At 42.1% G+C, this 24,995-nt stretch overlaps 1 protein-coding gene across 1 annotated transcript; it reads right to left on the bottom strand.

Moving 5' to 3' along the window:
• Window positions 1-18,576: 18,576 nt before the first annotated feature.
• On the bottom strand, window positions 18,577-20,902 carry LOC122543644 (putative G protein-coupled receptor 139). Its single transcript, XM_043682464.2, has 2 exons — window positions 20,833-20,902; window positions 18,577-19,478 (listed from the first exon to the last, which is right to left on the bottom strand). Exons 1-2 carry the CDS (start codon window positions 20,900-20,902, stop codon window positions 18,577-18,579), a joined length of 972 nt encoding a protein of 323 aa, XP_043538399.1.
• Window positions 20,903-24,995: the final 4,093 nt, after the last annotated feature.

The raw sequence follows: 24,995 nt of genomic DNA, 5'->3' as shown, positions 1-24,995 counted from the left end.
TGATCAAGAAGTTGTGATCATTATCACCGAAATGCTCTCCAACTGAGAGATCTGCCACCTGACCTGATTCGTTGCTAAGCACCAAATCTAAAATGAACTCCACTATAGTCGGCCCATCTCCACACTGAATGAGGAATCCTTCACAGGCACACCTGACAGAATTTGTTCCATCCAAATGATTTTCCCTAAAGATGTGCCAACCAATATTAAGGAAGTTGATGTCACCCATTACAACAACCTTGTTACTTTTGCACCTTTCCAAAATCTGCCATCTAATCTGCTCCTTCAGGTCTCTGTTGGTATTGGAGATCTGTGGAATCCTCCCAACAAATTGAGTTTCTCTTCCCTATTTCTGAGTTTTACCCATCCTGACTCAATAAACAAACTCTCATCGACGGCCTCCCTTTCTGCATTTGTGATGCTATCTCTGATTAGCAATTCCTCTCCAGCGCCTATTTTACCTCCCTCCCTATTTCTTTTGAAACAAGTAATGTGCAGAACATCGGAGAATCATTCATACCCCTATGCTCTAATTTCATCATCCATATTCCAAACTCTTTTGTGTTAAAATAGACACACTTCAATCAAACACACGGACTGCAACGTTGGCCTATCAAGTGTTTATCTTCCTCGCAGACTCTGTTCTCGCTGTATCTGCCTGTTCACCAGCTGCCTCCAACCTCTCATCTATCGGTTCGGTTCCCATCTCCCTGCCAAATTAGTTCAAACCTTCCTGAACAGCTATTGCAAGCTTCCCAGCGAAGATACTGGTGCCCCTCCGGTTCAGGTGCAACACGTCCTTCTTGTTCAGGTCCCACCTTCCCCAGAATTTATCGCGATGATGCACATATCTGAAGCCCTGCCTCCTACACCAGCTCTGCAGCCACGTGTTCAGCTTCTTACGCACTCTTTTCCTTGCCTCACGCCCGTGGTATATGTAGCAATCCAGACAGCACTACTCTGCTTCTTTTACCTTTTAGCTTCTAAATTAACTGCCTGTATTTACTTTACACGTCCACATTCCTTTCTATCTATGTCGTTCTCACCGATGTGTATCACGACATCTAGCTGCTCACCTTTTCCCTTAAGAGTCCTGTGAACACGATCCGAGACATTCCTGACCTTGGCACTGAGGGGTCAATAAACTTTTGGGGAGTATTGTTCGTTGTTGACAATGCTTCTTCTGTACGTGCTCTTATATTCAATGTTTCTATGAAAGCACGATTCATTAGTGAACTTATCACTGAGTGTTTAGGCATCATGACTGTTTGCGCTACCAACTAATGAAAAAATATTGTCTGTTTCATTTGGTCAATAAACTACACTTTATTCAGTCCTGCACAATAACCAGGATAGCAAGAAATGAACTTTTTTAGAATTTTTGCTTCTTAGAACTTGCGTAGCATCAGGTTTCAAAGTCATTTTGCGGAATAACCATGTCCCATACTCACGTAAATGTGTTGCAGCGCATCCACGTGTCTTACAGTAAAAGCTGTGATTGTTTTTGTTATGACATTAAACTGGTGGTTCCCTTGTTCAAAAAGGGGAGTAGGGATAACCCTAGTAACTATAGGCTGGTGAGTCTCACTTCTGTTGTGGGCAAAGTCTTAGAGAGAATTGTAAGGGATAGGATTTATGAACATCTGGATAGGCATAATGTGATCAAGGATAGTCAGCATGGTTTTGTGAAGGGCAGGTCGTGCCTCACAAACCTTATTGAATTCTTTGAAAAGGTGACGAAGGAGGTTGATGAGGGGAAAGCGGTAGATGTGGTATATATGGATTTTAGTAAGGCGTTTGATAAGGTTCCCCATGGTAGGCTACTGCAGAAAATACGGAGATATGGCATTGAGGGTGAGTTGGAGGTTTGGATTAGGAATTGGCTGGATGGAAGAAGACAGAGGGTAGTAGTTGATGGCAAAGTTTCTTCATGGAGTGCCGTCACTAGCGGTGTTCCGCAAGGATCTGTTTTGGGACCATTGCTGTTTGTCATTTTTATAAATGACCTGGAAGAGGGTTTAGAAGGTTGGGTGAGCAAGTTTGCGGGTGATACGAAAGTCAGAGGAGTTGTTGACAGTGAGGAAGGATGTGGCAGGTTACAGCAGGATATAGAGAAGCTGCAGAGCTGGGCAGAAAGGTGGCAAATGGAATTCAATGTAGCTAAGTGTGAGGTGATTCACTTTGGGAAGAATAACAAAAAGATGGGGTACTGGGCTAATGGTCGGATACTTGGTAGTGTGGATGAGCAGAGGATCTTGGTGTCCATGTACACAGATCTCTGAAAGTTGCCACCCAGGTAAATAGTGCAGTGAGGAAGGCATATGGCGTACTGGCTTTTATTGGTAGAGGAATTGAGTTCCAGAGTCCTGAGGTCATGATGCAGTTGTATAAGACTCTGGTGCGGCCGCATCTGGAATATTGTGTGCAGTTTTGGTCGCCATACTATAGGAAGGATGTGGAGGCACTGGAATGGGTGCAGAGGAGGTTTACCAGGATGTTGCCTGGTATGGAAGGAAGATCGTATGAGGAAAGACTGAGACACTTGGGGCTGTTTTCATAAGAGAAAAGAAGGTTTAGGGGTGACTTGATTGAGGTGTACAAGATGATTAGGGGGTGAGATAGGGTTGACAGTGTGAACCTTTTCCCGCGTATGGAGTCGGGTATTACAAGGGGGCATAGCTTTAAATTAAGGGGGGGTAGATATAGGACTGAAGTTAGGGGTAGGTTCTTCACTCAGCGAGTCGTAAGTTCATGGAATGCCCTGCCAGTAGCAGTGGTGGACTCTCCCTCTTTATGGGCATTTAAGCGGGCATTGGATAGGTATATGGAGGATAGTGGGTTAGTATAGGTTAGGTGGGCTTGGATCGGCGCAACATCGAGGGCCAAAGGGCCTGTACTGCGCTGTATTCTTCTATGTTCTATGTTCTATGGTGCATTTCATTTTAGCATCTGTAATGAATTCCATTAATTATTAATCAGATTTTACTCCTGACACCAATTGCTTTTTTAAACTTTGACTCCTGAGGCTGAAAATGTTACCTTGAAAAGAATATGTTATATGTACAATGTAAAATGAAACATTAATTGCATAGAGTGGAAAAAAAGGAAACAAGTGGGCTATAAGGGTTCGTGAAATAGCTTTACCAACCAGAATTGATGAAAATCACAAAGCATTTTATTCTTATATCAGAAGCAAGCGGGCAACTAAGGAAAGGATTAGTCCACTAAAAGATAATGAAGGAAGGCTGCGTGCCGGACCTGAGATAATCTGTGAGATTCTGAATGATTAATTTGCATCAGTTTTCAATGAGGAGAGGAGCTTGATGAATCTTGAGATTAGAGATAAAAGTTGGATTAGTCTCAATCACGTTGGCATAAATAGAGTAGTTGAGTTCGGTATGATCAAGTTTTTTTTAGGTGCCTAAATCGCCAGGACCGGAAAGGATCTATCCCACGTTGCTGAGGCAGGCGAAGGAGGAAGTAGCTGGGATCCTAACATATACCTTTATAGCATCCTTAAACACCAGTGCGGTGCTGATGGACTGGAAGATTGCTCATTTTGTCCCCCTTTACAAGAAGGGTAGTAGGCATATTCCCGGTAACTACACACCAGTGAACCTGACGTCCTTGTTGGGACGTTGCTGGTGAGCGCACTGAGAGATAAGATGCATTTATATTTGGAAAGGAATGAGCTTATCAGTGATGGTCAACATGGCATTGTGTAGGGAAGATCGTGCCCTACCAACTTGATAGAGTTCTTCGAGGAAGTGACCAAGTTGTTAGATGAAGGAAGGGATGTTGATGTTATGTACATGGACTTTAGTAAGGCGTTTGATAAGGTTCACCATTTCAGACTAATGGAGAAAGCGAAATCACATGGCCTGCAGGGTGTTCTAGCTAGGAGGATAAAGCTCTGGTTGAGCAACAGGAGACAGAGAGTCGTAGTTGAAGAGAGTTTCTCGCAATGAAGAAAGGTGATAAGTGGTGTTCCACAGGGGACAGTATTGGGGCCACTGTTGTGTATAATATACGTAATGATCGAGAAGTGGGCACTGTTGGTATGATCAGCAAGTTTGCAGACGACACAAAGTTTGGTGGTGTAGCAGAAAACATTAGGGACTGTCAGAGAATACAGGAGAGTATAGAGAGACTGGAGAGTTGGGCAGAAAAGTGGCAAATGGCTTTCAATCCAGCCGAATGTGAACTGATGCATTTAGGCAAGTCTAATTCCATAGCGAATTATACAATGAATGAAAGAATCTTGGGAAAAGTTATTGGGCAGAGCGATCTGGCAGTGCAGGTCCATTGTATCCTGAAGGTTGCTGCACAGGGGGATAGAGTGATCAAGCAATCATATAGTATGCTTGCCTTCATTGGACGAGCTATTGAGCATAACAGCTGGCAAGTCATGTTAAAATTGTACAAGAGATTGGTTCGGCTGCATTTAGAATACTCCGTACATTTCTGGTCACCAAAATTACCAAAAGGATGTGGGTGCTTTGGAAATGGTACAGAGAAAGTTTACGAGGATGTTGCCTGGTATGGACGGTACGAGCTATGAAGAGAGTTTGAGTAGGTTAGGTTTATCTTCACTCGAAGAAAGGAGATTGAGGTGGGATCTGACTGAGGTTTACAAAATCATGAAGGGTACAGACAGGGTGGATAGAGACAAGCTTTTTTTCCCATGGTGAAGAATTCAGTAACGAGAGGTCTCGCCAGTACATCACACAGAGGGTGGTGGGCGTTTGGAACAGCAGAGGTGGTAGAGGCAGGCACGGCAGATTCATTTAATATGCATCTGGACAGATGATTCAATCGGTGGGGAGCAGAGGAATACAAATGCTTAGGAAGTGACCGACAGGTTAAGACAATACATTTGGATCATCTCAGGCTTGGTGGTCCGAAGGGTCTGTTCCTGGGCTGTAAAATCTCTTTGTTCTTTTTACTTTGTTCTAAAGTCACCCACAGCAAATACCCAGTAGGAATTCAAAAGAATTTGCATGCAAAACACAACGTGCAATCTTTTCTTTTGGGTTTTCAATAAGTAAGGGTGACAGTAAAAGAGGTGAAACTAAGATTAATTATCAAGGAGTCTTTTGATAAAACATGTATGTTCGTCCGCATTTTTATCAAGTCTTCAGATTTGTCTCTATAGAGATTTCTTCAGCTCTTTTCTCAATTTTTTCTGTGTTTCTGACTGACTACTTGCAGTCTACAATAATTTCGGTCTCATCTGAGTATTGGCTCGTCAGAATGGTTTTGCTAAATGACGCACTGTTAAATTCAGGGAGGCAGTGAAGTCTGCAGATGCTGAGATCAGAGTTGAGAATGTGTTGCTGGAAAAGCACTGCAGGTCAGACGGCATCCCAGGGGCATGAAAATCGACGTTTCGTGCCAGAGTCTATCATCAGGGTTCACACTCTTCGAATGGTGCCTGACCTTCAGTGCTTTTTCCAGCAACATACTCACAGCTCTGTGAAAGTCAGGTTTTTGACTTGCTGTACAGAATAAAAACTAAGAAGTTGTCTACAAACTGCAGATCTATTCTGTCTACTCACATTGCCAAAATAAACTTCATGGTTCAGCGTAGTTAATCATTTCAAACAAACTCAAATATTAACACAAACACACAAACAAACACATCTCTCACACAAACACACACACGCAAATACAGACACATTAGTTGAATTTTCAAGCAAGACAGTAATCTTGGATTGTTTCCAGTCCAAACTCAAAACCAAAACTGCCAAATTGCATCCTGGTATGTGCTCAGATTCCTATGATATTAATTCATAGGTGAGACATCACTTCCACCTTCAGTATACTTTTTAAAAATATTGATTCACAAAGTTGAAATTTGTTCCCTTTGAATGAATATACTATTTGTAACAACACAAAAAATTATAAAGAACAGAAAAATATTCAGAATAAATTGTCCCACAGCAAAACTAAGTAATGTAAGCTAACAACTTTTTTTAAATGTACATTAATAGAGTCGAAGAAAAACCTATTGTTTTAGAAATAAATGAAATGAAAACTCAACTACATTGTTGTACTTTGAAAGTAAACACTCTGTTTATACATTTTAACATATTCTGAGGGTATGTTTCCATATAGGTTTCATCATATTCAGCAGCGATTCCCTGAATTTGTTCTGAGTTGCTGCATAAATACATGGATTAAGGAAACAACTCAGCAGCTTCAGGATATTTCCTGTTTCCGTTGCGATATATTCAGGGTTTGCAAAGTCGCCTCGGTAATGATTAGGGTGTGACACTCGAGTGATGGCCAGACATAGGGAATATGTCAACCAAAGCACGATGAAGCTGATTGACACAGAGAATAATAAAATGATAGATTTCCTCCGGTTCTCGACCACTGAATTGGTATTATTCAAATTTCTGTGTCCCTGGAGTCCATTACGTGTTCTATTTGCCACGAAAATGCGGTAGACGGTTAAATAATTGAACACGAATATTAGCAGGAATGGAATCCAAGCAACAGAGGCGCTGTAAAACCAGACAAACGTCATCGCAAGAGGTGAAGCTAAGAAAGTTGCTTTTGTTCTACAGCCCCACTGGACATTTTGAACGATCTTCTCAGGCTCATATGCAAACAACACCGGAATATTCTTTAACAGGATCAGGGCTGAGACGATTATTAATAATGTGATTGCGGTTCTTTTTGTGCAATACTTTCTTTTAAACTCCTGACAGCAGATCATCACAAATCTGTCAAATGTGAATGAAACGGTGAACCAAACAGTTAGATCGAGAGTGATGGTAATCATGTATGCAATGAATAAGCACACAGATGTGTGAGACAAGAAGGAAAATGGAAAATAATAGTTCAAAATGTGATACACGACAATATTAATGATAATGGCCAATAGATCGGAAGTTGCCATAGCCACCATGTAAACCGAGATACACTTGGAAAGACCACAATCGCCTCTCAAGAGAATCAAAATCGCCATCGAATTCGCTGTAAGAAAGACAGGGAGGTTCAGTACTTTAAAAAAAAGGAATCGTTCATTGAGTGGTAGTGTCATTGGCTCGGCTGGCATTCATTGTCCATGTATCATTCTCCAAAGTGAAGTTTAGAGACAAATACATTGTTCTGCATATGCAATTCCTTGTCAACCTAACGAGGTAAGGATGGTAGTTTACATCCATTATGAACGTTCGTGACCTGAGTAAGTTGGGTACCTGTTTATCATTGGATTATGACGTGGAGATGTCAGTTTCGAGGAGGGTGAACGAAATTAAAAAGCACACTTCACCAGCTTTGTTAGAACAGATTTATTTGGAAGTAAAAGCCTTCAGAGCTCTGATCCTTCTTCACGTACATCGTGGAGTAGGATCATCGGTCGAAGGATCAATCACGAATTATCAAAATGTCATACTCTGATGCGTCATATTGAACAAACCCAGATTGCTGTTACGTCTTTCATCTTTGAGAAAGGGTTACAGTTTTCTATTCATTAAAATGTAAACGCTAGAACTTCTTTCGAGTCACTTTCCCGATTTAACTTAGGGTGTTCACAAAAAAGTGACACCACAGCTTAGACAATGCATAAGTGGTGTGAGGTTAGAGTCCGTAACTTTTCCGACCTTGTATCTGAATAGTTCTAGTCCTAAAGTGTAAATTCGTAAAAAGTTCCATGGATTATCAAAAAAGAAATGGCTGCCTACAGATTACGTGCTCTTTGAAAAGAACACGTGGGCGGCACGGTGGCACAGTGGTTAGCACTGCTGCCTCACAGCGCTAGAGACACGGGTTCAATTCCCGCCTCAGGCGACTGACTGTGTGGAGTTTGCACGTTCTCCCCGTGTCTGCGTGGGTTTCCTCCGGGTGCTCCGGTTTCCTCCCACAGTCACAAAGATGTGCAGGTTAGGTGAATTGGCCATGTTAAATTGCCCGTAGTGTTAGGTAGAGGTATGGGTGGGTTGCGCTTCAGCGGGTCGGTGTGGACTTGTTGGGCTGAAGGGCCTGTTTCCACACTGTAAGTAATCTAATCTAATCTAATCTAATCTAAAAAACAGAATTTATCTGCAAATACAATTCTGCAAATGCAAAACAACCCAATAGATTTACAGGTGCATGTGCGAGCATTGCATTAATTCAATATATTTTCTCAAATTCAGAATCCAACATTGACTGTGGCGGGACGCGTAAACAACAGTCCAGCACATTATCTGGGTGTCTGCCTTAATTGTCCAGCGACTATATCACTACTACATCCCACCCCTCACTTTTATATCAGTGTTCCAATGCATGATTGAAATAAGTGTGAAGATACAAACTATCAACATTTGAACATAAGCCATGTAATTCGTGGCATCATTACAGGGTAGTTCAGACCACTCCGTCCGACAACTGCACACTGACACTGCAAAGAGCAGCCCAACCAGACCCGTGACCAGAATCAGGCTATCCCTGGATTACTGATGGCTGATGCACCTACTTTACACGTACTGCCCACGATGGGCAATTTATAATGGCCAATCCACCTAACATTCACAGTATTCAAGTGTGGGAGACAACCAGGTCCCGCGGCTGAATCTCACAAAAACACGGGAATAACGTACAAACTACATGCAGACTGTCTCCCGAAAATGGAATCGTGCTCAGTTCCCTGATGCTATGAGGCAACAGTGCTAACCACTTACCTACTGAGACTTCTGTGTGCCAGTAACATCGGTATTCTATCCACTGTAGTCTAACAGTGTAAGGATTAATGAAAATGAAAATTGCAAACGTCAGTTATATTACGTTATTATTATTACAGCAGTAATATTTTGAGAAAGTAGGAAGAGTTGAAAGTGTCCACAAACAATTGTTGATTTTGCTTTTGGTAACATTGTGTTATAAAACATTGGCATTGGCAATTAGTTCTTTTCTCAGTAGGGCATTAACAATGAAAGAAAAACACTTACTCAAAAACAAACAGACAAGAATGATTTACCTGGAATGCAAATGACTGCTAGAATCGGATAACATACTTCTTTCATGAGCAAAATCCACGGTTTAACCATATTCAATAATCATTTACTTCTGCCAGTGCTAAATATCTGTGGCTGGTGCATGACCAGGATGCTTACATTTATGAATGCTTCAGGTCTCCAGAGAGTCATTCATGTGATATCATCACTCACGTTAGTTTGAATGAATTCGACAAATGTTTTTCTTTGGAGATAACTCATATTTTCTGTTAAGTTGGCTGTTCCCTGCTCAAACTGTGAGTTCAATCAAATGTTTTATTTTACTGACCTACTGACTTTCAGTTATCTGAGATTCAATGCTTCACTTTTCCAATTTTTTCGTTCCCTATAGTTTCAGTGTTGTTCACATAAGCATTCGACAAACTTTAATGTTAGCTGCAACGGGGTCCATATGAAACGACCCATCTCACTGTCGTTTCAATTCCAAGTGTTTCACTTCTCCCAAGAGCATTTTGTGCGACATTATATTCAATATCGTTCTAAACCTCATTGGCATGACATGAACAAGACTTCTGATATCCATGTCTGCAACTCCATGGGGTACTCGGATAAATATAACAGTAATACTGAACAAAATATGTTTATTATTCCATCAAACCCCTACTCGTACAATTTTGTTTTACTCCCCCGATTTTCTGCTGTCAATCCCGAAAGTGGACCCTATTCCATATGACCATAAGTAAAATGAACAGGAATCGGCTCTTCGTTCCCTCCAGTCTGCTCTTTCATTCAATAGGATCACGGCTGATCCAAAATTCATTGCACTGGCCTTCCCCCCTTATCCCTGATCCCAGGGCAGTTTGAGCATGATAATGATAGATTATAGCACTCTTTAGTGTAGTTGGTTACGGATGTTAGGAACTGTCTGTGTGAAAGAGTAAAAAAAAATGTCTCCTGCAATGTTACAAAAAACAACATAAGACCACAGCTACAGTTCTGGAAGCTTTTGAAACAATCAAATTGCAACTGAAAGGGTTCAGAAAAGTTTAACCACCAAATTTTCAAGTTTATAGGTTTGTATTTATGTGAATAAATTTGGAGACGGATTTTCTTTCCTTGGAGCAGGAAAGATTCGGGGGATGTATAAACCGTAAAGAAGTATTTTTTAAAAATGATAAACATAGCTAGCGAAGGCAGGAAAAAAAAAAGTTCCTTTTGGTGAAGGGATCCGTTACCGGGCCGGGAGAATGGACAGAAAGCAAGAAACAGCAGGGTTCAAGGAAATGTGATGGAATAGAATCAGTGAAATGATAGTGGGAACCGAGATGTCACTATCACTATGTGTAGAAAAGATAGACACACTTCTAACGGTGAATAAGTATTTTAAAGTGCACTGGATATATCAAGGCATACAAGGGTTGTATCAAACCATGATAGTTGCCTGACATTTAGATGATGATTGCAATCAGATACAGAATCATGAAGAGAATGCAGAATTCCTCCAGTTATTTCATCGAGAGATTTAGAATCGAAATGCTGTTCAGCTAAACTTATGCAAGTTTTTTTGTCCTTAACTTGATTATCAGTTCAATCTTTCCGTATTCTGTTTTCTAACAGCTTATCTAATTGCAAAAGAATCTTAACGAACGCAGAAATTGTCAGATTTCATTAGGTATTTCCAACGAAAAGCTGCCTCATGCTGAACACCATTTTTCAAACACAAGACTGCATTTTCAAGGAATCTGGTGAGTTTAATTTTCTTCTCGACCTTGAGGCAGTACGTTGTTGCGATGCTATTTGGGGATTACAGCTTCAAGTCATTCCTATATTCACTTCTGTGCTAAACTATGAAGGTAGTGTTGAAGGATGAAAATTATAGGAAAGAAACTTAATCATTTTGTTTAGGAATACTCCGATTGAGAAGAACTTAGGAAAATGTTGTGCACAAACGTGGTCAAGGATTGGTTGAGCCGACGGAGGAATGTCCTGGACTTTGAAATTGGAGAGCTTGGGAGTCCAGTCGGACCATCTCAGCGATAATGTATCACATTATCCTGTGCACTGTGCTCTCCACAACCTACTGGTCAAAAGAGGAATATGAAGTACGTGGAACAGCTTCTGGAGTCAAAGGTGTCCTCTGATGAGTAAGTAAAGAGGTAACAATAATGTGCCAGGGAATAATTCTTGCTCAAGAACAAAACTGCTTGAGCAATGATTCAAGATAGATACCCTTCAACGAACTTAATTTGAAGATAACCTTGTGTGGCTGAGTTACCTGGAAAGTACTTGCTTCTGTCTGTTTCTTTCGGGAATCCACCTCCTTGGAGCATGTCTTGTCAATTGCGAATCATTTTTATCTGGAATTGTTTTGGACAAAGAGGACGATATATTGCGAAACATTGTGATCTTGTGATCACGTTAAACCAACAAATGCATGCACAAACTGAATATTTTCTGCTGGTTGGTCCTGATTACATTGATTCTACCGAGTGGATATCTACAAGTGGGGTATCTAGGCAGAAGCAAGATTTGTGGCATTTGCTCCTGAAAAAGTAATTTTCTGCTCATAATATGTTCCTGCCAGCCAGAATCCCCTTTCAAGAAATTTTATAGAACGACATTATGTTTGCCTAAATTAACAGTTTTAAAATGCCATTTTTTTGTTTAAATGTAGGTATTTGCCATTTAATACATTCTCCTGTTTACACATGAATTATCAAGCTGTCTTTTGGGATAGCGTCAATTAACTCAGTTGGTTAGATGCATTGCTTGCAATGCACATTGACAACAACAGAGTAGATTAGCACACCAGGTGACGTTAGCATGAAAACCTCTTCTTTCAAACCTCTCTCTACTTCTGAGGTGTTCTGAATCTCAGGGTAAACCCACCACTAGTCACCTCTCTCTCTCTCATTGGTGAACAGGATGTTACGATCAACTGTTTCATTTCCAGTGGTTTGGAACCATTAATTGTAGAGTGAAGTAAAGTATTCGAGTATTGAGGCAAGTATTCCCTTGCATCAGAAAGTAGCAAATGCTGAAAGCACAAAACAGTTCAGACAGCATTTGTGCAGCAAGTGAAATTTAGTTTGGAACATTGTCGACTGATCTGGTTGGATCCTAGTATCTGTTTCTATGCTATATGACTCTATCACGCTTTTTATTAAGAGATAAATCAGTCAAGGGATATTCAGTAATTACATGACATTAATGGGGCTGCGCTTGATATACAGGTCAAGACTGGAATGCTTGCATTCTATACCATTTCTGTTAAACAAAACGTGAAGTCTCAGGAGTTCGTCTGGTTATACCTCCAATTGCTGTTGCCATAAACCATTAAATGGAAAGTTTCAACTGGGCATTGTTTGTTTTAGGTCTGGCTGTAATCTTTAAACGAAACTGCAGTTTTAAAAGTGCTCTGTGATACCACGCTTAGACTATCACGAGTGGTTTTGTTCTCACTCGCTGAGATAGAATACATTTGCCAGAGTGGAAGTTCACAAAACTGTCACGAGAGACAGCAGAACTGTCCTCGAGGAGAGATTAGTTTACTTACAGTGTAGAAACAGGCCCTTCGGCCCAACAAGTCCACACCGACCCGCCAAAACGCAACACACATAGACCCACTCTCCTACGTTTACCCCTTCACCTAACACTCCGGGCAATTCAGCATAGCCAATTCACCTAACCTGCACATTTTTGGATTGTGGGAGGAAACCCACGCAGTTTCGGGGAGAATGTGCAAACTCCACACAGAGGATCGCCTGAGGCAAGAATTGAACACGGATCTCTGGCGCTGTGAGGCAGCGGTGCTTACCACTGTACGACCGTGCCACCCTCTAATGGAGTTGGGTGCTCGTTTATTCAATACAGCTTAGAAGGATGAGAGATGATTTGACTGCAAGGTATAATTTTTTAACGTTGCTGGACTGACCGATACAGGGAGCATCCTTCGCCTGGTTCGTGACTCTTTCAGAAGGTGTCGAAGTCTCAGGATATTGGTTGCGACTGAGATGAGGGAACATTTCTTCTGTTAGAGAACAGTGAACATGGTGGTCACGTCACAAAATATATTCAACAGATTGTTTTTAGTGTTTGTAGAGGCATGGCTGCCTTCAGCGATAGATGACATGGCCCCTCGGTTCAAGCATAAGTAGACATTGGCACTAAATGTTGGCCTTCCCTCCAACACCATTGGACATACAACAGTTGGTTACAAGCTTATTCGATTGGTGTACTTCCTGACATGGAACATCTTGAGTGCCTGACTGACTGTTCCCAATACTCTTGACTACTACCAGAGTCTATTGCAAAGTTACTGTGCTGTGGGGCCCTGTGCAAAGAATGAAGCTGAGTGAAAACTTGACAACAATCATGGTCAGTGTTCATGCGAAGCAGCAAGGCAAGACTGAATTCTTAGGAGTCAAATGTCTTTGTTTGAGGAGGCAAACAGCCGAGGCAACGGTGGACTAGCATTGTGTTTGACAATAAACAAAGGGTTCAGGGATGCAACCTTAGTGCAAGTCATGAGCTAAATGCATTTCTTCCAGCGCACAATGTGTTCCTTGCTGGAGCATTTCACGTGGAACCTGGAATTGCACAAGTGTGTTGTAAGTAGATCAGAAGTGTGCCCGTCTGTTTAGATTAGATTACATTACAGTGTGGAAACAGGCCCTTCAGGGCCAACAAGTCCAACCAACCCGCCGAAGCGTAACCCACCCATACGTTTAACCCTTTCCTAACATTACGGGCAATTTAGCATGGCCGATTCACCTGACCTGCACATCTTTGGACTGTGGGAGGAAACCGGAGCACCCGGAGGAAACCCACTCAGACACGGGGAGAACGTGCAAACTCCACACAGTCAGTTGCCTGAGGCGAGAATTGAACCCGGGTCTCTGGCGCTGTGAGGCAGCAGTGCTAACCACTGTGCCACCGTGCCACCCATCTGTTTTTGCAGTTTGCCATATTATTAAAAACTCAGGCCTGGGTGTGGCATTGTGGGGAACGTTTAACATTGCATGATGGGAAAAAAAGACTAATGCTCGAATTCCGGATCAACAAATTAAACAGGTCTGTGGCAAAAGGTCAGAAACAGCTTTCATGACGAGTCTCAATGTAAACAAATTGTACAAGCTTGATATAACGTCAGTAATCTTCTTAATGGCTCCTTGTATAATTTGAACTGCAGAGTTTATCTTAAACAAAATGTCCATGCAACAGAAATAGAGTCATGGAATGATGCAACCGATTAATGTTTGGGAAAACTAGTAAGGCACATGTTCAGCACGACAGATGAAGTACATTTCATGTAATCTGCAATTTCTCAGCATATTTTAAAATTTATGATATTACTCTTTTTCTTTGTAAAGGTGCAATTGATAGTGCCGGGATCCTTTGGTTTGTACCTCTCTTATTTGTTTTAGCCATAAACACTGCATGTAAGTCTTTTTAAATAAAAACAGAACGTTTGAGAGTTCAAGTTTCTTTTAAGCTTTCGCTGAGCTTTGAGTTTGATCTCACAGATTTCTGCCACTTAAAGTGCGTTTAGATGTGGGGACATGGAGCTTTCTGGAAAAGGCGTGCGTGGACTGTGTCATGAGATCTTGGGAACTGGTATTCATCTGAGTGGACTTTCAGGGCAAGGAGCGAGCTGAGGTCACCATGCACCTTCTCTATGTTGCATTTTTGACAGTTCTTCTCAGCTACCTTGCTCAACATATTAGGTAAGATAGGAAGCTGATCATGTATTAGCTATGATGCGTTGCTAATGCACCATTTAACAACTTTAATTCCATGTATTTTTTCACTCATTACTGCCTAACATTATTGCTAAACGGAAGGACAATGCTGTCACTTTAGTAAGGGTATTTTACCCTTGGGTTTCTTTTTCTAAGGATTTCGGAATGGCAGATGTGTGTATACGTTTTGGGAAGCTGTTGTTAGCAGGCGCAGAAGCTGAAAATGTGCAAAGGATTCCATGCTTCAGCAGATGATCACGGATTGACGTTTCTCTCTGACATCTCTCCATCCTATAAGAACCTAAATTTGAATTTGCATTTTGCCAAGGGGTGTGTTTATGAGCGTTGTGGGAATTCTAACCACTCCATATTTAAGTTGTAATATTGAATTCGTTGTTTTTTCAGATTGTTTAGTTAGTTATTCTAAATTATGCATTCGTTCGTTTTTGATTCAATGGTAGTATTTGAATACGTTATGTTTTGCTTAAAGCCGAGTGGTTTGACCAGCTGCCTCACACCTGGAATATCCAAAACATATCAGCGTTTAAAATGAGGAACAGTTCGGGTCAGGCTGCCTTTTCAAAATATTTTGGGGATGCCCAGCCCCGTCCATATCACTGAGAATAACTCTGCACTGAGATGATCCGTTTGTTGAGGTGCACCTCACAAAACATCACAGACAATTTTCCATAAATCTCATTGCATTCCACTTCCCATAGGACTCAGTGGAAGTAACCTGCTTTACGCAACTCTCACGTTGTGCAAGCCTCACGATCTGTATCCTAGATCCAACGGCCTGACCAGTGAGGGTAAATTTGCTCAATTATTAACAAGTTTCCAATCTAATTCGGAAACGTCTAAATCAAAGCTTAATACGAAGCCTAATTCGCGCCTACAAGATTTAACAGTTTAGTAGAAACTGTCGGTGTTGGTTCTACAGTTAACTGACTAGCTATTTTGAAGTTGCAGAGAATGAGAGAAATTATCTGAGTCAAATCTATTTCTGCATTAGATATTCGCAAATTAATTGCTGTCTTTCTCTTGAAGTCTGTATCGGGACTGAATATAAGTAAACGCACTGACATAAAATAAATCAAAACTATGAATGCTGGAGATCTAGAACAACCAAAATAAAAGGTAATGCTGGAGAAACTCGTTAGGTGTGGCGAGGTCGTGGAGAGAGAAAGATGCAGCGTTGGTATTACAAATCTAATGACCTTGAATTCTGTTTCTGTCTGTACAGATGCTGTGCTTTCTTTGCTGTCACTTTCTGCATTTGATCATTTACAGAAAATTATTCGCACAAACCTAAATATATAGACGTTCTCCGTTGCATCTGTTTTGGCCCTTCCACGCACAAAATCCACAAAATATTTCAAAATATTAAATCAATGTTTTGAAACGTTGATTTTTTCGTAGAAACAGTTGTTAAAATGTAGCAAACAACAGAATTGACTAAGAAAACCTTAGTTTCCATTTCCAGCTGAGAAGAACAGCTATGATGCCTCCTCGAGGACACCTCTTCCTACCGCCCCCTTGACAATGACCCCACCCCCCATCACCAAACCATCATCTCCCAGACCATACAGAACCTCATCACCTCAGGAGATCTCCCACCCACAGCTTCCAACCTCATAGTCCGGGAACCCCTCACTGCCCGGTTCTACCTCCTTCCCAAGATCCACAAGCCTGACCACCCTGGCCGACCCATTGTCTCAGCATGCTCCTGCCCCACTGAACTCATCTCTACCTACCTCGACACTGTCCTATCCCCCCTAGTCCAGGAACTCCCCACATACGTTCGAGACACCACCCACGCCCTCCACCTCCTCCAAGACTTCCATTTCCCCGGCCCCCAACGCCTCATCTTTACCATGGATATCCAATCCCTCTACACCTCCATCCGCCATGACCAGGGTCTCCAAGCCCTCCGTTTTTTCCTCTCCAGACGTTCCCAACAGTACCCCTCCACCGACACGCTCATTCGTTTGGCCGAACTGGTCCTCACCCTTAACAATTTCTCCTTTGAATCCTCCCACTTCCTCCAGACCAAAGGGGTAGCCATGGGCACACGTATGGGCCCCAGCTATGCCTAACTCTTTGTTGGCTACGGAGAGCAGTTGATCTTCCGTAATTACACCGGCACCACTCCCCATTTCTTCCTCCGCTACACTGATGACTGCATTGGCGCCAACTCGTGCTCCCGCGAGGAGGTTGAGCAATTTATCAACTTCACCAACACATTCCACCCTGACCTTAAATTTACCTGGACCATCACTGACACCTCCCTCCCCTTCCTGGACCTCTCCATCTCCATCAGTGACGACCAACTTGACACTGACATTTTCTACAAACCCACCGACTCCCACAGCTACCTGGATTACACCTCTTCCCACCCTACCTCTTGCAAAAATGCCATCCCGTATTCCCAATTCCTCCGCCTCCGCCGTATCTGCTCCCAGGAGGAGCAGTTCCACCACAGAACACACCAGATGGCCTCCTTCTTTAGAGACCGCAAGTTCCCTTCCCACGTGGTTAAAGATGCCCTCCAACGCATCTCGTCCACATACCGCACCTCCGCCCTCAGACCCAACACCTCCAACCGCAACAAGGACCGAACGCCCCTGGTGCTCACCTTCCACCCTACCAACCTTCGCATAAGCAAAATCATCCGCCGACATTTCCGCCACCTCCAAACAGACCCCACCACCAGGGATATATTTCCCTCCCCACCCCTTTCCGCCTTCCGCAAAGACCGTTCACTCCGTGTCTACCTGGTCAGGTCCACGCCCCCCTACGACCCACCCTCCCATCCTGGCACTTTTCCCTGCCACCGCAGGAACTGTAAAACCTGTGCCCACACCTCCTCCCTCACCTCCATCCAAGGCCCTAAAGGAGCCTTCCACATCCATCAAAGTTTTACCTGCACTTCGACTCATATCATTTATTGTATCAGTTGCTCCCCGATGCGGTCTCCTCTACATTGGGGAGACTGGGCGCCTCCTAGCAGAGCGCTTTAGGGAACATCTCCGAGACATCCGCACCAATCAACTAAACCACCCCTTGGCTCAACATTTCAACTCCCTCTCCCACTCTGCCGAGGGCATGGAGGTGCTGGGCCTCCTTCACCGCCGCTCCCTCACCGCCAGACGCCTGGAAGAAGAACGCCTCACCTTCCGCCTCGGAACACTTCAACCCCAGGGCATCAATGTGGATTTCAACAGCTTCCTCATTTCCCCTTCCCCCACCTCATCCTAGTTTCTAACCTCCAACAACATGATCCCCTTGACTTGTCCGGAATTGTCCGACCTGCCCAGCTCCTTTTCCACCTATCCACTCCACCCTCTCCTCCCTGACCTATCATCTTCTCCTCCCCCACTGACCTATTGTACTCTATGCTACTCTATCCCAACCCCCACCCTCCTCTAGCTTATCTCTCCACGCTTCAGGCTCTCTGCCTTTACTCCTGATGAAGGGCTTTTGCCCGAAACGTCGATTTCGAAGCTTTTCGGATGCTGCCTGAATTGCTGTGCTCTTCCAGCACCACTGATCCAGAATCTGGTTTCCAGCATCTGCTGTCATTGTTTTTACCCCGAATTGGTATCTGTCATTACGCAAAGGGACATATAAAAGAGCAGACGGAAGAATGGCTCAAATCAGAGACTGGTAACAGTGGTGTTTTCGTTCCAGAAAAGGTAGTTGAGGTTAATAGCTGACCGAAGTAGGCAGGGACTTGAATAGCCCAACTTTCTCTCATCATGGATGACGGTCCTTATCTCTCACAAAGTGAGGACTTGCAATCTCAAACTGTCTAATTCAGGTTTGGGTGGGTGCGGCATTTTGGGAAACTCTGGTGGTAAAGAATAAATCAACGAATATTATTTTGTTTTTTAACGTTTAATGCAACTGGCTATTCTGGCAAAGCGACATAACATCACCTTTTGCAGTTCCTCGCGGAATTTATTTTGTGATACTGCGTAAATGAAGACATTGTTGCAGGAACTGACTAACTGAAGCAGGTTGGTCATCTCTTGAAGAATGTACCGTGGATTATTGAAATCCAGGCCAGTGAAGTATCCCTCGCCTGAAATTCGCACGTAGAGGAAGCGTCCAATATATGTGACCCACAGGAGAAGAAAGCTCATTGAGATGGCAAAAAGCATAATAATGGACCTCCTGCGTTTGGCCATCTCATGATCTTGTCGATGTTCAGTACCCCTGAGCCTCTTGCGGGATCTGCTAGCCGCTATGATGTGTTTGACAGTAAAGGTGTTGAGCAACAGAATGAGGAAGAATGGGAGGAATGGGGTTAAGGTATGGTCAATCCAGTCGTAGACTTGCCAGACTGACAAAATATAGTAACTGTCCTTGATACCGCAGAACCAAGGCACCCCATCCAGAATGTACAAGGGCTCGTGAATAAAGAAGTAAGGGACATTCTTGACGCAACTCATAGCACATATGATTCCGATGATTAGTGCTGCAGATTTCTCAGTGCAGTATCTGGTCTTCAGACTCTGGCAGCAGATGGCCACAAAACGGTCGATGGTGAAAGCCACAGTCAGCCAGACTGAACCATCCCGTGTGGTATAAGCCAGCATACTGGTGACTGTACATCCAGGGGTGGTGGACAAGAGACTGTAGCGAAAGTAAGTGCCACCTATTCGGTTGAGGATCACGGCAATGACAATAACAAGGAAATCATTCACTGCTATCATCACTAGATAGAAGGTGATGCAACGAGACAGTCCACACCGCCCTCGGGATAGAACTATGATCGCCAGCAAGTTGGCTGTGAGACATGAAAAAAGCAAAGAATGTTATGAACAGACTCCAAGCAATAGCTACACTTCATCTGCACTGTTAGTGGAAAACGTCTGAACCATCACAAAGCCACCTGCATACTCCAATCATTCAAGGGTAGTTTTTTATTTATTTTATTGTCCTGATTTTTACTGTATACATCAATAGCATTTTCAACACCTCAAAGCGTTTCCTGATTTTAAAGAAGTCTAGAAGTATTTGAAGTCACCGCATACCTGCAATACTATGTGTTTTTTAATACTCGGAGATGAATGCATCCCTCAATCTGGGAAACGTGCTTATCCACCAAAGCTCTAAACTCGGGAGGAACCCATCTCCTCCCGCTACCTACTCCATGACTCACTTCTCCTTATTCACTAAGGCCATTTTTTATTACCGTTGCTCTTTTCAAACTTTTTGGCCTAATATTATGTAGCTCCGTATGAAATATGTTTGTTAAAGCGACTTTCAGGTAGCCAGATGACACATACAGCAGTCATTGCAGAAAGAAGCCGAGATCCGTCTTTGTAAATGGCAACTGTATATAATCAACAAATATTGGCATTCACGCTGCCCAAAGTTAAGATGATCATTTGAAATAAAAATAAATAATGAAATTAAATGCTTGATGAATCTTGCAGGCCCAATCACACCTTCACAAAGGTTGCCAATTAATTCCAGAAATCACAATTAAAATGGAGACTGTCCAGTGGGAAAATTGTTATATTGTACACATTGCATACTTCCAGTGATCGAGCTTTGAATTGTTGAAATCCCTGAGTGAAGTGCTACATTGTAATTAATTTAATGAATCGTTTACACTATCATAATATGTATCTCAACATGGTAATATAACCAGCAAAATTGATCACATGATTCCATGCTATTTGATTATCCCATATGATGGGAAAGGCTGGAGATTGTCGTTTAGTGTTTCAGACTAAAAAAAATTAACATATAAGAAAGACTTACTGATGCTGTAAATCAGAAACATTGACAGACGTTGCTGGAAAAGCTCAGCAGGTTTCACAGCGTCTGCGAAGAGAAATTAAAGTTAAAGTTACGGGTCTGGTCACCCTTCCTCAGCACGGTTGTGAGGAAAGGTCACTGGACTCGAAGCCTTAACTTTGATTTCTCTTCACTGATGGTGCCAAACCTGCTGAGCTTTTGCAGAAACTTCTGTTTGTGTTTCTAATGTATCCGCGTTCGGGTGAGGTACTTTTCTCTCACACTGCGCTGAAGTTGATGGAAATAAAGCCAAAAATAGGAGACATTTCTGGACACTAACAACTACAACTAAATTTGCAAATGAATTAGGCAATCACTTATGATGTTTCACTTACCAGGGACACCAAGGACACCGACAATACAGTAGCAAATGGCAAATACTGGACTATTGGCTGCACCATGCATCGTCTTTAGGATTTAACGGAATTCCCGAGACTGTAGACCTTCATTTGTGACACAGTCAATTTATTCCTCTTCTACGCTGCGTGAGAGTCTCAAGGGAGACAACCAAGTTACAACATGAATCTCCCTTTAGATTCAGTGAACAAACACATTATCTCACTACTACAGTTTATAACATTGACAAGATGAATTTGAATAGTCACTGGCTGTAAATTCTGCTGCTGCATTCTCCTGACAAGCCATGTAGATTTCTCTCCATCAAATGTAGTTTCTCATTGTAGACATCGTCTCATAGCTAACCTAAACATTGGTCATCATCTTTTCAGTTTTGCAAAAAATATTGTCTTTTTTGTTGGCAGATTTTTTAAAGATATTTTCTGCATTACCAAGGGTTTTCGTCTTCACTGTATTATTGTTGATTAAAAGTGTAAATTGATTTACAACGCAGTTCTAAGTTCGTGTCAACCAATAGAAAATATCGTCACAAATGTAATTTTTAGTATGGATTTCTTGACCACGTGGAAAATGCTGAAATCTCCAATTATCCTGCCACATCACAAATGGAAGAAAGGCCTCCAAAGTTCGCTGTTCAGGCAAAGAATTTCTGATATACTTAAAGTCGACAATTTCTGTGTTGTGAAATAAACCAACTATTCTTCTGGTGCGTTAATAACTGGAACGTGGTTTATGAATTCGAATGAGGAATATTGACAAATGAATCAAGTTCAACGTAATATAGCTTAAGACAACATAAATAGCAATAAGCAAATGCAATAATATAAAATCCATTGCCCTGTACATGTTAACATACGGATTTGTGCACCACAAAAGAAACAAAGAATGCATCCATTAACCTGCAATCTAATGTTGATATAATCATGGCTTAATATGATATTCAATGTGTAATTTACTGCAAATTTCAGACACAGAGTCTCACATGCTGCTGTACAATCCAGGAGGTTAAAAAAATCAGGAGAAAATGCAGAGAAAAGTGTTTCTTGGTACAATCACACAACCTTCAAACTCTTTCGAGACTGCAAAGGTTTCTCCTTAGATCTAAACATGAGTATTTTTTTAAAAAAACTGGAAACCTGGTCTGTGAGAGCTGGCCACATCCAGGATGTTTCTGTTGCTCCAATCTTCAAAAAGTATCCCAAGGCCTTACAGAGTTTATTTTCTTAGAGACAGCGTTGTCCCTCTGTCTTACAATCGCTCTTCAAAAAGGACAAAATAAACTCTTAAAATGACAGCACAATCACGTCATCTCCCTGAGAAAAAGCCATCAACATGCAAAGATGGCTTCATTTTTAAAACACGTACTCATACATGACAGCATGTATACACTGCATTGAATGTAAGCATGCAAACATTCACCATAAAGACCTGTGACAGTCCGTTTAGCCCTGCCACTGAATGTCTCCAACATGACAGCAATTATGTTTTCTTATCCTGCCACGTGTGAAAGCTTCAAATTGAATCTCTGTGCTAATAACCACTATTGAGACAGTCTGAATCTCTTATCATTGTATTTATCCAAAGTTTTAATTATTTTTGATCTGTATGTATAATTTTCTCAACAACGTTACTGTCACTAAAAGTGTTGTAATAGTGTGACGCCAATGCCAAGTTCTAGGTTTCCCTTGCAGTCATAGAATATTTAGTCTAATGAGTATTCAATTTTCTGAAAACAGAAATACCCACAGGTCTTTGGATCTTCTCGTCCTTATAACGGTATAGCACCGACATCAACGTGGAGAGCTAGCTTGAACGGCTTTGTGAAATTAGATGTGCCTAACACTGGGTATTTGGTTAATACAACTTTCAGAGAATCAAATGCCTTCCGACAGTCTGCTGTCTATGGAAACTTTCTGCAGGTGTTCAATAGGTCAGTTAATGGAGCAACCGTACTGCGAACAATTTGTTATGAAATTGCGATAAAACCCATCCAATCTTAAACTTTCCTCCTCGTTAGTGGTTTGCAAAACTCCCCAACAGCGAGAAAGTGAGGACTGGAGTTGCTGGGGAGTCAGAGTCGAAAAGGGTGGCGCTGAAAAATCGCAGTAGGTCAGGCAGCATCCAAGAAGCAATAGAGTCAACGTTTCGTGCATTCGCCCTTCGTCGAGAATGTGAAAGGGGAAGGGGTGAAAGATAAATAGGGGTTGAGAGTCGTCCTGCGGGTACGGTAAATAGGAAGTTGATAAGTGGGCGTAAATGTGATAGGTTAGCAGGGAGAATGGAACGGATAGTGGTAAGGAAAATGGACAGGTTGGACAGGTCAAGACGGCAGTGCTGAATTGGAGGATTGGATCTCGGATGAGGAGTGAGAGGGGACATTTGTAAACTAGTGAAATCGGTGTTGATCCCCTGTGTTTGAACATCAGTGTGGGGGCATCTTTCTATGTCCAAAAACATAGTCAATAAACGTGACTTGGGATTTTGCATACTCAATCTTAGCCAGGTTGATCATCAAGCCTGCCTCCTAAAGTCGGTCAAAACATTCTGATAGATAGAACATAGAACATAGAAGAATACAGCGCAGTACAGGCCCTTTGGCCCTCGATGTTGCGCCGATCCAAGCCCACCTAACCTACACTAACCCACTATCCTCCATATGCCTATCCAATGCACGTTTAAATGCCCATAATGAAGGAGAGTCCACCACTGCTACTGGCAGGGCATTCCATGAACTCACGACTCGCTGAGTAAAGAATCTACCCCTAACATCTGTCCTATACCTACCCCCCCTTAATGCTGCAGATGTTCCTTCAATGCAGAACTGAAAATTACTAGGTCATCGATGTGCAGCACACAATTAGGTAATCCATAAACGATGGTATAGCTCGTCTTTGAAACATGGCGGGCGCATTTCACATACCAAGTGGCATGACCTTAAACTGCTAAATTCCTTTCAGTTTCACAAAAGCCGAAATTCCCTTAGCTCTTTTAGATAAAGGCATCGGCCAGTCTTATCTGACGTTCTTTCCCTCTGGCATTCTTACCAAATAATTCAACTCGCCCACTCTCCTTTTGAGTAGGTGAAGGTCCACGAAACCTTGCTTTTAAAGGGTCACCGAGCACTGGATATGCGACTGACACTTAATTCTCTAAATAGCATTGACGGCAAACCCTCAACATGGATTTTAAAGTTTAATGCCACCGTTTTAATGCTCGCAGTGATTTTGAATGGTACGCATTGGGCTTGAATTTTATTATTTTTGCAGCTATCAGCAACTTCCATGAACAATTTCGAAGTACAATCTGATGGTAACCCTCTGCATGGATCTGATCAAATCTTTGACTGACTCCTCCACAATCTTTTTTTGTTGTGAAATTGCTTAATCGAATGTCCTCGGAAACCTAGTAGCCATATTGATTTCAGTCAATAAATAATTAGTCCTTTTTCTATGTGAGGTAGCGTTCTCAAACAATAAATTGATATCCTTGCATAAAGTTCCTCACATGCAGGAAGAGGTATTGAAGGTTCTGGCATTATGCCTGCCTCAGGTTTTCCAAGTACCTGACACGTGTGACTTATTTGGCAAAATTCAAATCATTCATATGAATTTGTTACAGCACACAGGTGAAACCATCTGTTGATTAATCCAAACACTCAGAAAAGATCACCTTGCTTCCTAATATGTTAAAGTATGAGTGACAGAGAACTCCCAAATTCTACTATTTAATGAAAACAACAAATGTCCGCATTTTATATCCCCAACATCGGATCGTCTCATTATTTCAATATTGGGAAAGCAATAAATTCAAACGCGATTGGGTCTTAGTATCCTGGAGCATATTTTAAACTGAACGGTTACATTAGAATTGTTGCCAAAAACGGCACCAAAACTGAGATGTCCATTTCACAGTTAACTCTAATATATTTTCAATTTTCCAGTGCATTCTAGGACAGCCATCAAGTCATATGCACAGGTATGTGTCAGCTCTCAGTTAAGAACAGCATTCACTCTCTTTCAAAGGTACAGTACACGCCTTCAACTTCATAACAACTTGGCCTTAAGAAAAGACGAACCATCATATGAAAAGATGGCGTCATTTTTTTTCTAATTCTTAACCCCATGGAAATGAAATATTTAGA

The sequence above is a fragment of the Chiloscyllium plagiosum genome, unplaced genomic scaffold (genome assembly GCF_037043375.1).
Source record: "Chiloscyllium plagiosum isolate Xiang-an unplaced genomic scaffold, Cpla_swu_hap1 HiC_scaffold_27, whole genome shotgun sequence".
Classification (NCBI taxonomy): domain Eukaryota; kingdom Metazoa; phylum Chordata; class Chondrichthyes; order Orectolobiformes; family Hemiscylliidae; genus Chiloscyllium; species Chiloscyllium plagiosum.
This window is presented reverse-complemented; position numbering and strand designations above follow the sequence as displayed.